General features: G+C 53.3%; 3 protein-coding genes across 6 annotated transcripts in view; all 3 read right to left on the bottom strand.

Moving 5' to 3' along the window:
- Positions 1-43: 43 nt before the first annotated feature.
- wdr62 (WD repeat domain 62) lies at positions 44-9710 on the bottom strand. 3 transcript variants are annotated; one of them, XM_028420229.1, is made up of 34 exons: positions 9393-9710; positions 8584-8675; positions 8453-8515; positions 8298-8355; positions 7502-7669; positions 7284-7421; positions 7027-7209; positions 6792-6952; positions 6522-6711; positions 6040-6171; positions 5794-5957; positions 5640-5731; positions 5432-5557; positions 5289-5359; positions 5054-5175; positions 4900-4975; positions 4720-4831; positions 4561-4624; positions 4369-4482; positions 4204-4301; positions 4034-4086; positions 3597-3830; positions 3443-3510; positions 3251-3372; positions 3070-3183; positions 2882-2993; positions 2749-2812; positions 2606-2666; positions 2107-2211; positions 1675-1921; positions 1417-1601; positions 1251-1340; positions 789-889; positions 44-401 (listed from the first exon to the last, which is right to left on the bottom strand). In XM_028420229.1, exons 1-34 carry the CDS (start codon positions 9498-9500, stop codon positions 186-188), a joined length of 4104 nt encoding a protein of 1367 aa, XP_028276030.1. In that variant the 5' UTR covers positions 9501-9710; the 3' UTR covers positions 44-185. The 3 variants fall into 3 exon arrangements, with proteins under 3 accessions (XP_028276030.1, XP_028276033.1, XP_028276034.1); XM_028420232.1 differs by having other exon boundaries at positions 3597-3827; XM_028420233.1 differs by lacking the exon at positions 2107-2211.
- Positions 9711-10462: 752 nt separating this feature from the next.
- On the bottom strand, positions 10463-15653 carry LOC114445285 (E3 ubiquitin-protein ligase rififylin-like). 2 transcript variants are annotated; one of them, XR_003671618.1, is made up of 9 exons: positions 15405-15653; positions 14592-14767; positions 13653-13850; positions 13258-13506; positions 12964-13168; positions 12656-12679; positions 12385-12583; positions 10898-12289; positions 10463-10862 (listed from the first exon to the last, which is right to left on the bottom strand). XR_003671618.1 is itself a non-coding variant. In XM_028420256.1 (8 exons), exons 2-7 carry the CDS (start codon positions 14763-14765, stop codon positions 12396-12398), a joined length of 1038 nt encoding a protein of 345 aa, XP_028276057.1. In that variant the 5' UTR covers positions 14766-14767; positions 15405-15653; the 3' UTR covers positions 10463-12289; positions 12385-12395. The 2 variants fall into 2 exon arrangements, 1 of the variants encoding a protein (XP_028276057.1); XM_028420256.1 differs by having other exon boundaries at positions 10463-12289.
- A 961-nt stretch (positions 15654-16614) lies between these two features.
- LOC114445186 (collagen alpha-1(IX) chain-like) overlaps positions 16615-16809 on the bottom strand; it is a 102919-nt gene continuing 102724 nt past the window's right edge. Inside the window, exon 9 of the mRNA XM_028420145.1 lies at positions 16615-16794. Within this exon, the coding sequence (XP_028275946.1) occupies positions 16615-16794 (180 nt within the window). The remainder of the gene's footprint in view (positions 16795-16809) is intronic.

Below are 16809 nucleotides of genomic sequence, written 5' to 3'. Positions count from 1 at the left end.
AAACTTCTGTCCAACAGAGCTGGAATAAAAACATGACGCTCTGTGAAACACATGAACATTTATTAAGACACATGAAACAGTGATTTAAGCAAAGACTCATAAAAACAAACTTAAGGTGCGTTCACTTTAATACTGATGTGTTTGGACCTCAGACCTCCGCTCAGCTCAGTTTGGCGCCCCCTGCTTTAGAGCCGGTTCAGTTTGTTCTGGGTCATTTGGACCAGCAGCTCCGAGTATTTCTCCAACAGACACGCCGTCCTGTTGTCCTCCAGCTGCCCAGAGACGGCGCCACAGTGCTGCCTGCCCGCCTCCTGCAGCGCCGCCTGCAGCTCCGAGTGAACGACGTCGAACGCCTCCAGCAGGACGGACGACATCTGAAGACGTCCCTCTGAACCGCCCAGCTGCAGGACGGAGACAGACACTGTTAACAGGACTGAGGAGACACGAATGAAACGTGACAGCTGCAGGCGGTCCTGGTTCCGATCCTCCCACCACATCTCACGGTGTAAACATTCCCCAGCAGCCCTCTGGTTTGTCACATGATCTCAGACTGTTCTTACAGTGAACCATCTTCTGAGCAGATGGATTATAATCTGACCTTCAGATAATCTGAGCCTCCTTCAGGGTCAGACTTTGACCCACATGTCATATTGGATTATTTTCCTGAATAAACAGACAAATGTTTCATCTGTTTCTGTCTCAGCACAAAGAGCAGAAGCAGAAAGAGTTAAATGAGTCTGTCTGATAAAGGGTTAAAGCACATCTTAAACTGTGGAGTCTACATGAACCTGCTGGTAAAGGTGCACGGCTCGTCTCGCCGTCTGTCTCAGCTCGTTGGCGACCTGCTGACACTGCTGCAGACTGATGGACTCGTCGTCTTCATCTCCACCTACACGCACACACACACACACACACAGACTGATCATCCTGCAGGGGGCGCTGCACCAACACAAGATCTCAGACATGCTGCCTAGAGCCTGTTAGACACTTCAGGAGAACAGAGCACCTGCTCTCACAGCTCGGTCTCCACACATCCTGCCAGCAGAACTTTTTTCTTGGTCGGTTTGAGAACTATCGTGTGATTGGTTGAATTTGAGAGTAGGTGTGGTGAACGTTTAGAATCCACACAGGTCAAAGAATACTCTGTCAGAGCTGTCAATCATCATCATGCCTCGTTCCTTCCTCCCTGAACATTATCGGCTCCAAACTGTGAAGCAACATCTCCCTCCTCCTCCTCCTCCTCGTGTTACCTGAGTGAGGGGGGTGGAGCCTCTCCGACAGAGGTGAGCAGGTAGAGGTGGGCGGGGCCGAGAGGGACGAATCAGCTGAGGAGGGAGGGTCTGCCCAAGAGAAAAGGTACAGATGTAATGACTCCACATTTAAACATCAAACCAAGGATCCAGACGGAAGTGTCACCTGGATCAGTCTGCATTCTGGTCTCGGCGCCTCCTTGCTCCTCTGGAGTGAAGCAGGTCATGAGATCAGAAGTGGTGGGTGGAGCTGAGGGGGCGGGGCTCAGGATTAGTGTGTCGTTTGTCAGCGTCCTGTCCGCGCTGCTGACACTGCACCTCAGCGGGGTGGGTGTGGTCAGCACCTGCATGCTGACGCAGACGTTTATAAAAAGTTATTTCCTAGAGTCAGAAATAAACCTGTGAAGCTGAGATGAGCCGTTACCTGCTGCTCAGGTCACTGTGGGGGCAGTGCAGGTCTGGACCAGGAGACAGGGGTGCTGCTGCAGGCTGGAGGTCTGAGGAGGGCAGGTTCTCCTTCTTCACCTCCTGGGTGGCGGAGGACATGGAGTCCTGGCTCAGTTTGGCCCTGGAGCTGGTCGTACTGCCGAGGTACCCGAGCCGGGACGCACCCTGCCGGCCCGAGGACTGTGTGCTGGAGTTCTGGTCTGTGAGAGTCCTGGAGGTGATGTCTGGGCAAACAGAGAGGATACGATCTGATCACCAAGTATTGATCAGGACAGAAATGATTCAACCCCTCTGAACAAACCGTGAACAGAGAAACAGCCGCAGTGACCTCTGACCTCCAAACACTCCCAGAAATCCCACAAGACACACACACACCCAAGTGTCCCCACACACACACTCAGACACACACCTCCCAGTGTGTTTCTGCACTTCACAACCAGTACAGTATGTCGTCTGCGTAGCGGGCGGCGGCGTGGCTGATGGGAGATCACACAGGAATGTCTTCTGCTGAGGACTGACAGGGGACACTTTCTGTGGTCACACACCTCATTCTTCACTACTGACTGTATTTAAGCACAGATTTAAAGGAACAGTCCAACATTGAGGACGGCGGCGTCCCTCAGGGAAGCGTCTCTGTTACACTGAGGAAAACATGAGGTGCGCCGTTAACCATCTCTCTGTACTGTAGAGACGGACCCAAGAAGTCCCTGTCCAAGTCCTCAGACTGGTTCCAGACTCTACTGCAATCACAACACGTTTTAGCTAAAGAGCTGCAGCCAACAACTGATGTTCACAGGTAATGAGTCATGATGTCACAGCGACCTCTGACCTCCTCATGAACCTTCGTACCAAATGACTTCCTGACTACAGGACAAACAGCTGCCCCCTGTGCAGGCAGGACAACTCACCAGCACTTCCTGTCTGCGATGACCCCGCAGAGCTGACGTCAGTGCCCGACTCCGAGTTCACCTGAAGACAAACGTTTAGCTTTTAATGGCTGGCAGGCAGACAAACACAGGCCGACACGGTGTGTGTGTGTGTGTGTGTGTACCGATACGTTGCTCTCCTCTAGGATCCTGGTTGGGATGGAGATCGGAGGCGGAGCTCGGTTGGGCCTGAAACACAGAAAGGTCAGAGGTCAGTTGTGTCCCCCAGGCCCCCCTGAGGATTGTGGGTAAGCTGACCTGATTCTGTCCTGGAAGCGGGAGAGGAAGCGGGTGGAGATGCTGAGTCGGGGATTCAGTAAGTGTTTTTCCTCCAGAGGCTGCAGGATCCTCAGGTCCGTGTCAAACTTCTCTGCGGGGTCAAAGGTCAGAGTCAGCTCAGTGCCAGCAGACGTCACCATGACAACACGGAGTGTTTCCCCCCTCACCTTCACTCAGGCTGGACGCCAGAGTGTCGAAATGGTTCTTCAGGGAGTTCCCGTCGTCGTCGTCCTCCAGGACCAAGCTGCCCACAGAGCTGGCCTGACTCAGAGAGTCCGTGTCTGTGGACAGAGACACCTCAGCAGCTGGTCCTCACACAAACAGACAAGTCAAGGGTTAAACTCTGACCAGCATCCTGCTGCTGCTCCACACTCCCTGCTGATGCATCTGAGCAGTCTGGACTCTGCTGAGCGCTCCCCGCAGGCTCCGCCCCCTGGCTTGGATCCGTCACACCCTCCACATCAAACTCTCTGAAAACAGGAAGTGGTTCATCAGAAAGTGTCTGAGACAGAAGCCACCATCAGACAGCTGGAGCCTCACCGGTCAGCGGAGGTGGAGCTGTTGATGTCGGGCAAGATGATGTAGCTGCTCTGGGCGCCGCCCGCTGTCTGCAGCACGAGAACGACATGACGGTGAGCTCAAACTGAAACAAAGATGGCGGCCTGTCAAGCTTGAGTGTGTCACACATGCTCACCCTCTCTCCCTCCTCCTCCTCTTCCTCCTCGTCTCCCAGCAGACTCTCCAGACTCTGAGGGTGGAAGTCTTCCTCCTCCTCTTCTTCTTTCTGCGCCTCCTCCTGGCTCTTGGTGGGACTCGGGGAGAAGTTGGAGCAGATGGTCAGAGGGTTCAGCTGCTCCGCCCACCGACTCCGGACCTGGCAAGGCTCCGTGTCAGGCTGGACGGAGGTGGAGGCTCCGCCGTTTCCCTGCTGAACACACACGTGATCATCTGTGATTGATCATCTGTGATCGATCATCTGTGATCGATCATCTGTGATCGATCATCTGTGATCGATCATCTGTGATCGATCATCTGTGATCGATCATCTGTGATCGATCATCTGTGATCGATCATCTGTGATTGATCATCTGTGATCACCATCCTCCCTAAATAAAGTGTGAGCAGACTGACCAGCTTTCTGAACCACAGGGGCAGCTTCCCATTAGTCTGCAGCAGGCGAGTGTCTGAAACACAAACATGACGAGCTGACAGAGACTACATGTACCATGATGCATTGCACACAACCACACACTGACTCCTAAAACAAGCTGCTTACACCCAGGGGGTATCGTCCTCCTCACCTGCAGCCGTGTCCAGTCTGCCTGGAGTCCTGGTGTCCACCTCCTCTTCCTCCACCTGAGGCATCAGGGAGGACGGGACAGTGATGAAGGTCTCCCTCCTAAAACAACGAGACAACTGTGAACAAACAGCTCCGCCCTCAGGAACAACGTGCTCGTCTCACACACCTGATGTCTGGCTGCTTGCGCCTGCAGGTGTCAGCTGCAGCCGTCGGTCTGAGGCCCCGCCTCTTCCTCATGGTGCTGGTCATCTGAGAGTCCAGCCTCCAGATAAAGACGCAGCTACACGACAACAAAGCAGGGACAAATGAAGATCAAATCTGCCTGTGAGGCTGGATCTCCGGGTCAGTACAGGCGTACCTGTCTCCAGACACAGTGATGAGGTGTCTGCAGTCCTGACTGAACCTCATGCAGGTGACGATCTCTGAGAAAGCAGGTAAAGGACAAGTCAGAGGGAGAGAAAGCACAGCGTGGATCAGAATCCTGACCTCCGTAGATCCTTCAGGGGTCTGTTCTCACCCGAGTGTCCGAACAGGGTGGCCACACACTCTCCTGACTCGTAGTCAAAGATGGAGATGTTTTTATCAGAGCAGCTGGTGGCGAAGAACGAGCCCGACGGATCCATCTGAACCTGCAGACCATCATCAGCCAATCACAGCTCTGGATATTTTCAGCTTAAAGCAGGCGAACTGTCCTCACCTTCAGCAGAGCTCCTTCGTCACTGGACGAGCCTTTCAGACACTTCCTCAGCTTCCCAGTCTCCACGCTGTACACCCTGAAAACACTCCTCAGCTTCAGCAGCACGAAACACTGGTGTTCACTCAACAGACCGCTGCTCAGAATGTTTCTTTACCGGACATTTCGGTCCTGACAGGCGATGGCAACGTGAGTCCTGGACGCGTCCAGGTCCATGTCGTACAGTGTGGTCTTCTCCACCACGTGGTGACTCCTGGAGAGGGACAGCCCCTCTGCTGTCTGAGCAACAACCACATCACCAACACAATCAGCCCGAGGGAACGACGGGACAGACATCCGTCCACACGTTTCAACAGACTGTGGGTGTTCCCTGGTGTTCAGGCGGTTCTGACCTGCTCGGCTGTCTGGAAGTAGATGCTCTTGTCGGCTCCACAGCTCACCATCCTGACCTCCGGACTCTCACCTGGAACAGGTACGGTCAGTAACTCTCCTGCTGCATTTTAGGGTGGAGTTGGAACAAAAGGAGGGGGTGAACCTGTGAACTTGACTGCAGTGATGGAGGCTGAGTGGTCGTTCAGCGTCTGTTCCAGACTGTAGTCCTTCTCCAGGTTGAAGACGTGGATCAGACGGTCTCTGCTGGCCGAGGCCAACAGCTTCACCCCTGAAAACACGCACACAGAACAATGACTGTATTCAGACAGCTCCTAACTCCATGTACAGCAGCTCCTGGACGGAGGTCTCACCTGTGGACGAGGGGGAAAACTCCAGACACAGCACCTCAGAGTCGTGAGCCTCGATCTTCACCAGCTCGTCCAGAAACACCAGACCGAAGATCCTGAACACACACACGTCATTTAAGCTGCCCACACTGTGTGTGTGTGTGTGTGTGTGTCTTACCGCAGGTTTCCACAGCGGTCACCAGCTGCCAGATGTTGTCCATCTGGACTGATACCCAGGACTCTGATCCCTGCCTTCCCATCAGCCCCGGCTGCACCCCCCCTCTCCCCCTCTGCCTGCAGGTGCTGCGTGTTCTCTCCCACATACAAGATCCTCAACAGGTCCTGAAACACACACACACGCGGGGTTAATGGCAGCAGACACAACACCTCAGAGGCAGCAGCCGTGTGTGGGTCTGCGTCTCACGTTGCTGTAGAGGTTTCTGTGCGCCTTCGGGGGGTCAGCGTGCCAAACCCTGATGGTGTTATCAGACGAGCAGGTGAGGAAGGAGGACGGGGGCAGGCAGGCCTGAGACTGGTCGCTCAGCTCCGGGTACACCTGAAACACAGCAGCTGCTGACCAACACTCCCATCCAGCAGGTGACACCTGACACTAAGAGCAGCTGTAATAATCGATCACTTTCATCATCAATAAACTAATAAATATAAATATTTGGATTTCATGTGGCTGACTGGATGCTCTCTTCTCAGGATGTGTGAAGATCTGCTGACATTTTGGGTCATATTCATGCAGAGGGTTAGGGTTAGCTGCCTGCTGAGGCATGAATCAATCAGCATGTGTAGCATACGTGCAGGTTAGTGCTTCACAGACGATTGATACGCCAACAAGGATGATGCGACAGGTGAAGACGGGCACAGTTCTGGTTGTTGTTCTGTTCCCACACTGACCTCGATGCTCCACACACAGCTGCTGTGGTACAGAGCCGAGTACAGCTTCCCCACGTCCCTCATGTCTTTAACGTCCCACACGTACACACTGTGGTCGTTGTACACACAGGTCAGGTGCCGGGCTGCGAGGTCGAAGGTCAGCGCCAAAGTGTCAGGGTACTGAGCTCCTGGGCTGGAAGGCACCGGGCCGCTGTGGGAACACACACACAGTCAGTAGGTGTGATGTATGTACACATCATGTCTGCACATGTTTGTTAGCAGCGCCGCTACCTGCGCTGCAGGCTCTGTGTCAGGTCGATCCCCAGGCGGTGCGGGCGGTGCAGCGTGCTGACGTACTGCAGGTTGGACGGGCTGAACACCCTGATGACGCCGTCGGCACAGCCGCAGAAGATGAAGTCCTCGCTGACCGCCAGGCAGCGAGCAGACGCCGTCTGAACGACAGCAGCAGGGTTAGGGGCGGAGTTTTACAGTGCATGCCGTGTGAGGTCACATGATGCTCGCCCACCTTGAGGTTGACCCAGGCCTCCAGCTGTCGGCTGCTGTTGAACAGACACAGCAGGCCGGAGCTGGTGATGCAGTACGTGCTGGATGCCATGAGGCCCCGCCCACACGCCACCCCACTGAACACGCTGTTCTTATGGTCGCCGAGCAGCCCTGACCGACCAATCAGGGGCACCGTGCTGTTCACCTGGAAACAAGAGGGAAAGAAGACATGAAGAAGAACCTGAGCTGCGATTGGCTGATCAGACGTCAGGTGTTTACCCGCTGTTCTTTGGAGGCGTCCAGGTACCAGAACTTAACGTGTCGGTTCCCCGCAGTGACGAAGTAGCTGCTGTCCTGCGAGAAAGAGACGGCGAAGACTCTGCTGGACACTTTGTTGGAGGCGATGATGGAACCTTTCTACTCAGAGACACAAAGGAGACAGGCTGCAGACCAGGTCCAGAGGGACGGTCACTGTGTGTGTGTGTGTGTGCGCTCACCCTCCAGTCCCACACGCTGACCGTCATGTCGTGCTGGTATCCCACAGAGACGATGTAGCTGCTGTTGGTGGAGAACGCCACACAGGAAACTCCATATTTATGAGACTGAACCTCGGCCACCTGACCACCATCCACCTCCCACACACGCACACAGGGCATGTGGCCACTCTGAAACACACAGGAGACACACTGAGGGACACACAGGAGACACACAGGAGACACACTGAGGGACACACTGAGGGACACACAGGGGACACACAGGAGACACACTGAGGGACACACAGGAGACACACTGAGGGACACACAGGAGACACATACTGAGGGACACACAGGAGAACACATACTGAGGGACACACAGGAGACACACACTGAAACACACAGGAGACACACTGAGGGACACACAGGAGACACACACTGAAACACACAGGAGACACACACTGAAACACACAGGAGACACACACTGAGGGACACACAGGAGAACACACTGAGGGACACAGAGGTGAAGGATCACGGAGTGTAACATATTAACCAGGATTATAAAGCTGGTCACTAAGGGGTTAATTCTGTGTTTTCCTCCAGTTTTTCCTGTGGAGACGCTGCGCTCGTGATAACTTGACGACACAAACTCTCAGGGCCACGAGACGATTCTGTGTGGAACAATCGACCTGAGACATTCAGAGTAATGCAGTCTGGGTTCACACACACAGACAGACACACACACACAGACACACACACACACACAGACACACACAGACACACAGACACACACAGACACACACACAGTCACACAGCCTACCTCTCCAGTAGCCAGGTGTTTTCCATCATGGGAGAAGGCCAGAGCACTGAAGGGTTTTCTGAAACACAGGGTCAAGGGTTCAGCAGCATCACCTCACCGTGCAGACAGAGACAGACACACACTCAGAGACAGAACGGGCAGAGGGACAGATGTACCTGGATGTGTTGACGATGTGTCTCTGTTTGTTCTTCTTTGGGTGGAGCAGCACGATGACACACCTACGACACACACACACAGTAAATCACAGCTACACTGACCCCAGAGTGTAACCGGAGGCGAGGCTCACCCTGCAGGGTAGGCGATGAGCCCAGAGTTCGGGTCAGAGGTCAGACCACTGCTGCTGGCTGTGCTGATACCCAGAACCTTCTCCAAAGTCACCTGAAGCAACACACACACACAGACACACACAGACACACGTTCAGAAAAATCACAGCTGAACAGCATCCGAATGTTCAGATGAAGTAACCACATGGTGCTGGAGCTTCCTGGAGGCCACGCTAACATCTCATTCACTCTGCTGTTCTACAGTAAGAACTCAGAGTCCTGGGCTGTGCTGTAAATCCGCCTGATGCAGTCCTTGTTACCAAGGAAACAAAGGACTGACAGCCTCATCCAGCCTGTAGTCCTGCAGCTCTAAACCTGTGTGAGCCTCCATCACAGAGAGGATCTGCAGGACGTCAGCACTCAGACTCAGGCACTGATGTGAGGGGCAGTTAACCCGGGGTGTGTTCAACACAAGGTCCAGGTCACATCCAGGTCACATCAGGAGGGTGAAGCGGAGCTTCCACAAGCGCTTCAGCCTCTGTTCACCACAGACACACGGACGGGCCTCGGGACACACCGGCTGTCCCGGGCTGGTGTCCCGGGCTGCTGTCCCGGGCTGTGTTTGTGTCCCTGTGTCCAAACATTAGCTTGCTGGTGTAAACTTAGCTAACCTCTGTGACGTCGCAGTGATTTCACAGCTGTTTCCAGCTCAAACCGTTCAAATACAAACTGTTTATTCATAAACTGCGCTGATAAGTTTCGTCCCGTTCGTTCTGGGACGAGTGTAAACTTTAGTAACCTCTGAGCTAACGGTTCTGATGCTAACCGTACCCGGCTGCTGCCGCCGCCCCCGCTGCCGCTGGAGGTCTTCTTGGGGCCCGGCCGGCTCTTCCTCCCGGCCGGCTGCTTCCTCTTCGCGGTGTCGGCTCCCTCTGCCATGACCCTCGGTTAAACTTCAGTAAACTCTCCAGACAGTTCAGAGGACACACGGCCGCTGGCCGAGCCGCAGCACCGGGACAATAACCGTCTAAACGCGGCAGCGCTGGTCCCAAAGGCCCGCTGACGAGAACCAGGAACCGCTCTGTGTGTTTATACTGCAGCTGATGATGGAGGCTGTTAGCTCCACATGCTAACTGCTGCTAAAGGAAACCCGACACTTATCTGGGCGGCGGGACTCCGGTTCAAACTGAGCCCCGCCCACTCCTCCAACAACAAACCAATCATCAGAGGCCATTCGACCCTCTGCCACCCAGCGACAAATGAACAGCTGCGCAAACTCTAAGTCCCGCCCACCGCGCGCCAATCAGCCAATCAACACCCAGACAAGGACATCACTCAAAGGCCCAAAGTGCTGCGTGTTATAAACACAGGGCTGAGTTATAACGAGCAGAGCGTGTTATAAACACAGGGCTGAGTTATAACACAGGGCTGAGTTATAACGAGCAGAGCGTGTTATAAACACAGGGCTGAGTTATAACACAGGGCTGAGTTATAACGAGCAGAGCGTGTTATAAACACAGGGCTGAGTTATAACACAGGGCTGAGTTATAACACAGGGCTGAGTTATAACGAGCAGAGCGTGTTATAAACACAGGGCTGAGTTATAACACAGGGCTGAGTTATAACACAGGGCTGAGTTATAACGAGCAGAGCGTGTTATAAACACAGGACTGAGTTATAACACAGGGCTGAGTTATAACACAGGGCTGAGTTATAACGAGCAGAGCGTGTTATAAACACAGGGCTGAGTTATAACACAGGGCTGAGTTATAACGAGCAGAGCGTGTTATATAATAATGTAATTAATGTAAAACTTCACAGCATCTAAAAGACACAGAGGACACATGACTGAGAAAAACGTGTTTTATTACAAAACCATCCAGTTCACTCAGAAAAATAAACCTGCTTATTTTAAATATTTATTCTGAACAGATTCCAGTAAAACAACCTGTCTGAGAGGACCAGGCAAACATTCAGGAAGAGGTCCATGGTCGTTCACACGGCGGCGTGGAGACAGCTGCCCGTTAACTCCGTCACTTTATCTGGACTGAAGACTAAACCCCACTGGATGCATGCACATTAGCATCCAGCTAATCATGCTAACATGTCCCAGTGACCTCTCAGTGCTCTGGGTACCGGTGCAGCAGGGATGATGTCTGTCTGTTGTCTTTGGATTGAAAAGCTAACATAAGGCTAATCAGAAGGGCTAACACAATCACATGACCTCAGCATCATCATGACTAACCATGCTGCATCTGTTCAGAGTGATGGTGTTTACCGTCCCTCACAGGCGACCCTCATCTTACCAAAACCCCACTGAGCCTGGGACGAGGGACCAGCAAGTGCTGACATGCTGGATCCATCCCCGCTGCACTCTGTTAGTCTGGCTTAAAGTCGCCATGATCCCGCCGCTGATTAAGTGATCCCGAAAAATCAAACAGAAAAAAAGCATCAAACACCATTTCACAAGGAAAGAAAGTTCACAACAAAATTCAAACTGAAGACAAAAAAAGGTCAAAGGTCTCCGATCACCTTCTTCCACCAAATCTACATAAAAGGTTTCAACAGTTTAGTGCAATCAGTTAAGAGAAGACACAAAGGACACACAAGGCTGCTGGTGAAGGTCAGGGCCCGCAGGGTCCCCTCAGGGTCCCCTCAGGGCCCTCTGCTGGACAGAAAGGAGCATGTCTTTGCAGTTCTTTGCTTCCTTGGTTGTAGAAACAAACCTTTACAAATGCTTCAACACAAACAGAAAACATGAACAGCTGTTTAAAGGGTTTGTTCTCTCTGATCAGCACCAGGCTGCAGCATCGATTCAAGAATAAAAAGGTAAAGGCTGCACTCTTTATTGCACCTGTTCTTACAGGCCTAATGATCCCAGTGGAAGCTCTGAGTCCCTGATTAGCTGAAGACTACAGTCTGCGGGGAGGGGCAGTGCCAGCTCTGCTGCCCTCTGCTGGCTGCTGGCCGTACAGGCCGGCTGTGTCTGGTGTTATTTGTTTTGCATGCTTAGCGCTTCAGTCGCTGTAACTTCCTGTTTGCAGTTAAAGTGAAACCCTCCTGACTGCCTGGCCCCGGATTAAATGACGGTGCTGGTTCAGTTTTGGTCCCAGCTTTCAAGTAAAAACACATATTTATTTACCCTAATTTTATCAGTGTGGAGTGTGGATGAGGATCTATTGAGATGTATGTATGACATGCAGAGTTCATAATTATGTCTGATGATAGTTGTTGGGTTTTTGCTGCTTCACAGGGACCAGGTCTTCCTGAGAACCCCCAGTGTGTCTGCAGGAGCTCAGAGAGGACGAACCTGTGGCCTCTGCAGGACCAGAGTGCACACAGCCTGTCGCTTCTTGGAAATGAAGCTGGCTGCACTTCGTCTGGACGGTGCAGTGATGTCACAGTGATGTCACAGTGAGTGGTGCATTGTGGGGTTTTCCTGACTGAATCGGGTGCTTTTTTTCAGCTCCCCACAGACTGTAAATACATGACAGGTTAAAGGCAGCTGGTGGGCTTGGATTTCCTCTTTGGTGACTCTGGCTGTGAGCAGAGCAGCTGGAGGCGAAGGCACGATGGGTGAATGGTGGATCAGGTCAGGGTTCATGATGAGCTGAAGCTGTACATTCAGTGTTTGCAAAGAGCAGCAGATAAGGTCCCACCTGGCAGTCAGCCCAACCACACCTTTCATTAGAAAACAGAGTGACCTACACTGTCAGGGGCAGCCGCTCCTGAGGGGGGAGGGGACGAAGAGGAGGAAGAGGAGGCGTCAGCGAGAGACATGTGTACAGATGTGTTGAGGTTACACTGGATCAGACTGGGTCACCTGGCTCCGCCTCAGGACCGGAAGACGTGGACGGCTCGGATGACGTACTGGCGACAGATGGGACACTCGCTCATCCTCTTTCCACACTTGGTGCAGGTGATCATGTGACCGCACTCCAGCAGGACGCAGTCGATGGGGGAGTCCATGCAGATCTTACATAGGTTCTCCTCCAGGCCAGCAGGGCTGACTCCGCTGGACTCTGCAGGAGGAGACGGGCCATGTTAACATTTACAGACATGACCGAACGACTGATTATCTGGACTAAACTCACCTGAAGCGTTCACTGCGTTCGCCGCTGAAAGACAGAAAACAAACTTGTAGTTATCTGCAAATGACATCATCAATCAATCATCATCAATCAATCATCATCAATCAATCATCATCAATCAATCATCCGCAGCATGTGACAACATGTGAGCTCTGTAAGAGAACAGTGCTGTAGTATTGATCCCTTTAATTCCAGCATCTGACAGATGTCAGATACACAGCATCCATACAGCACGGTGTTAAAGTGGGAGTATCTTTGGTCTTCTACCCAAACAGTGATGATGGTGTGATAAAAACACATGAGAGGCTGACCCAGGAGGTTCTGCTGGTCCTGGTACAGCCGGCTCACTCGCTCCATCAGCTCCCACTTCTCACAGCAGCCTTTGTAGTTGACAAAGTTCCTGGCGAGGATTTCCTTCAGCTGTCGGACACTGAGCGCCTCGATGTCCTCCACACAGGTCAGGTCGGACAGAGAGGCCCTGCGGCCAGACACCAGGGCCTCCTCGGTGTCCCAGGTCTGAACCAGAAGGACAGAGGGTTACAGACATGGAGAGAGACGGGCCACTCAGGACCAAACAGACCGGACAACGACTGCTCTGTCCTCACCTGGTCTTCTTCCTGGTCATCGGGCTCGGTGGAGGGTGTCTCTGCGGGCGGGGCTTCAGGCTGCGCCGTGGGCGGGTCAGAGTCTGAGGTGGGGGTGGGTGTGGGGGGGTCAGGGATCAAGATGGAGATGCGAGGGTTCAGGTCAGGTAGATCAGGGGTCACAGAGGAGGGGTCAGTAACCGGGGTTTCAGGGGCAGAGCTGCTGGACGGCGAGGACTGATGGCCGAGGACGAGCTCCACCAGCTCCTCCTGAGGGACCGAGCAGGGTCACATGACAACAAATCAATAATCAATGATTGATCAATAAATAGAATGTCCATCCCGTTGAACAGCAGCAGCAGACCACCTGACCACAGACTCTCCTGATTGGCTCTCTGTACACTAAGCTCCCTCACCTTCTCTCTGCACAGGTGAGTGGACACCTCGTGTAGATGCAGGTAATCTCTGAGCTCCTTCACTTTCAGCTTCATAAGCTCCGCCCTCTCCAGCAGGTTCCCGTAAAAACGCTGACAGGTGTGACACAGGCGGGGGCGGGGCTCCAGCTGGGCGGAGCAACGACTGCAGTAGTTCTTCTTACAGTCCACACACACATGCTGGGAGACAGAGACAGACAGGTCAGACAGAGACAGGTAAAGACAGGTGAGACAGAGAGAGACAGGTAAAGACAGGTGAGACAGAGGCAGGTAAAGACAGGTGAGAGAAACAGGTGAGACAGATACAGGTGAGACAGAGAGAGACAGGTAAAGACAGGTGAGACAGAGGCAGGTAAAGACAGGTGAGACAGAGACAGGTAAAGTCAGGTGAGACAGAGGCAGGTAAAGACAGGTGAGACAGGTAAAGACAGGTGAGACAGAGACAGGTGAGACAGAGACGTGGCTGTTTTTCCTCAGAGGTGGCGGCCATGATAACCACAGTGAGGTGTGTGTCAGAGTTTAAGTTGTGTAATCAGGTGTGAGTCATCGTGTCCAATCGATCGATCATGAATCAATAAGCATGGAGAGATCTTCCTGTTTCTTGTATGATAAATCCTCCCTGACCAGAACGGCCACTGACTGACCAGCTGACCATCTTCCAGGAACTCAAGCAGCGCATGCAGGAATTACCCAGAGTTCAGTGCTGTGGGGAACTCCAGCCTGAGCTAAACTGAGAGTGGACAATGAGACCAGACCAGTCATGTGACATCACTTCCTGTCTGCTGGAAGCTCCAGCAGACCCAAACAGGACGCCAGACACACGGCAGGTCAGAACCAGTCCTGCTGCTTTAACCATTTCAATACCAACGCCACCAGCACTGCAGCCGGACCGCCAGCACACCTCAGACAGCCGGGTCTTACCTTCTTGGCGGGTGTGTCGAAGCGCCCCCCGCAGGCCTTACAGGTGTGCTCGGGTGGAGGAGACGGCTGGCTGCTGAAGGCTGAGTTGGTGTAGGACTGATGACGTCTGTCGGTTCCAGCAGACTCCTCCACGCTGGAGTCCATACACAGCCAGTTACAGCAGGACGCAAACATACCTGACAGGACACACACAGACACACACACAGACACACACACACACACACTCTGTGATAGCCACTGACCTGGAGGCAGACTGTGCTGATAATGTCTGATAATCAGTCCCTGTGGTTGAAGGCGCTTCCTGGTCACAGGTCACTGCCACTGTACTCTAACAAAGTGTTAAAAGAATTCGGCGGTGACGTCACACAGAGTATTACCTGCTGTTGTGACGGATTCGGTGTTTAGTGTCATGAAGCTGGACTCACATTGGTCACATGCTCGGCTAACAAACAGCGCAGCAGTAGCGTAGCAACACAAACACAACTTCGTGTGACTGGCAGAGCAACCGAAAGTTGTTATAACTGCGAGCCGTGCGGTACAACGACTGTTTATAACACAAAACACACGACTGGTTAAATATAAGCGCGTACATTTACATCCAACAACATGCTAACGAAGTTCCGCCTGGTCTGGAAAGTACCCTGAGCTGTTAGCATGCTACATGCTAGGCTAACTCCAGGCTAGTGAAGTTTACAGGTACCGAAGTTTGAAACAAACACAAACTAGCACAAAAGTCAACAACAACACACACACACGGTAAACACGCGGCTGACCTGTACTATCACACACACACACAGACACACACAGTCTTACCTGTAACTGACAGACCGCTAACAGCAGCAGTCTGTCAACTTCCACTCGCTGCTACTTCTCAAACCAGCTGGTTAACCGGTTAGTTACCAGGCATGACGTCACAGCGGCTGGTTATCGAGTTAAAGGAGGCGGAAAAAGTGAAAACAGGAGAGAGAGAGATATACTGCTGACAAACACCCGAACCAGGAAGAGAGAGGGAGAGAGAGGGAGGGAGGGAGAGAGAGAGAGAGAGGGACACACACACACAGAGAGAGGGAGGGAGAGAGAGAGAGAGGGACACACAGGGAGGGAGAGAGAGAGGGGGAGAGAGAGAGAGAGAGAGAGGGGGAGGGAGAGAGAGAGGGAGAGGAGAGAGAGAGAGAAGCGAGAGAGGGATGAGGGGGACGGGGTGTGGGGGTTGGGGGGGGAGGGGGAGGGGAGACGGAGATGAGAGAGAGAGGGAGAGGGACCCCACACACACACACACAGAGAGGGAGGGAGAGAGCTGAGAGAGGGGGAGAGAGGAGAGAGAGGGGGGGAGGGAGAGAGAGAGGGACACACACACACACACACACACACAGAGGGAGGGAGAGAGAGAGAGGGGGGGGGGGAGAGGGAGAGAGAGGGGGAGAGAGAGAGATATACTGCTGACAAACACCCGAACCAGGAAGAGAGAGGGAGAGAGAGGGAGGGAGGGAGAGAGAGAGGGGGAGAGAGGGAGAGGGACACACACACACACAGAGAGGAGGGAGAGGAGAGAGAGAGGGAGGGACACACACACACACACACACACAGAGGGAGGGAGGGAGAGAGAGAGGGAGAGAGGGGAGGGAGAGAGGGGGAGAGAGAGAGAGGGACACACACACACAGAGAGGGGGGGAGAGGGAGAGAGAGGGGACACACACAGAGAGGGAGGGAGAGAGAGAGAGGGAGACACACACACAAAGAGGGAGAGAGACACACACACACACACACAGAGGGAGGGAGGGACACACACACACACACACACACACACACACACACACACACACTGCATAAAGCCTTTGAGGTGAACGACTGAGGTTCAGTTTTGTACTCATGCAAACGTCCGTCTGTGGAGTGATCAATGTCCGGCCTGATTGATCATCCTGTGACGTGTCTCACTTTAATGGACAAATAAGGTCAGAGTATGATGTATACAGGGGACGGCTGTAGTGTGTCTCTTCTCCTGGAGGGGGCGCTGTTCTTTCAGTTACTCAGTGTGAGTGTAGAAGCAGTGAGGAGCAGCCTCCACAGCTGACCTGTGGATCTTCATGTGACCCTGTGACCCTGCTAGACCTGTGGACACAGAGACCTCTGAGGACACGCCAAGACCTCTGAGGACACGCCGAGACCTGTGAGGACACGCCACACCTCTGGGAACACGCCGAGACTGTGAGGACACGCC

The sequence above is a fragment of the Parambassis ranga genome, chromosome 13, assembly GCF_900634625.1.
Source record: "Parambassis ranga chromosome 13, fParRan2.1, whole genome shotgun sequence".
NCBI classification, from domain to species: domain Eukaryota; kingdom Metazoa; phylum Chordata; class Actinopteri; family Ambassidae; genus Parambassis; species Parambassis ranga.
Note: the sequence above shows the minus strand (reverse complement) of the source record. Positions and strands in the feature narration are given on the sequence as shown.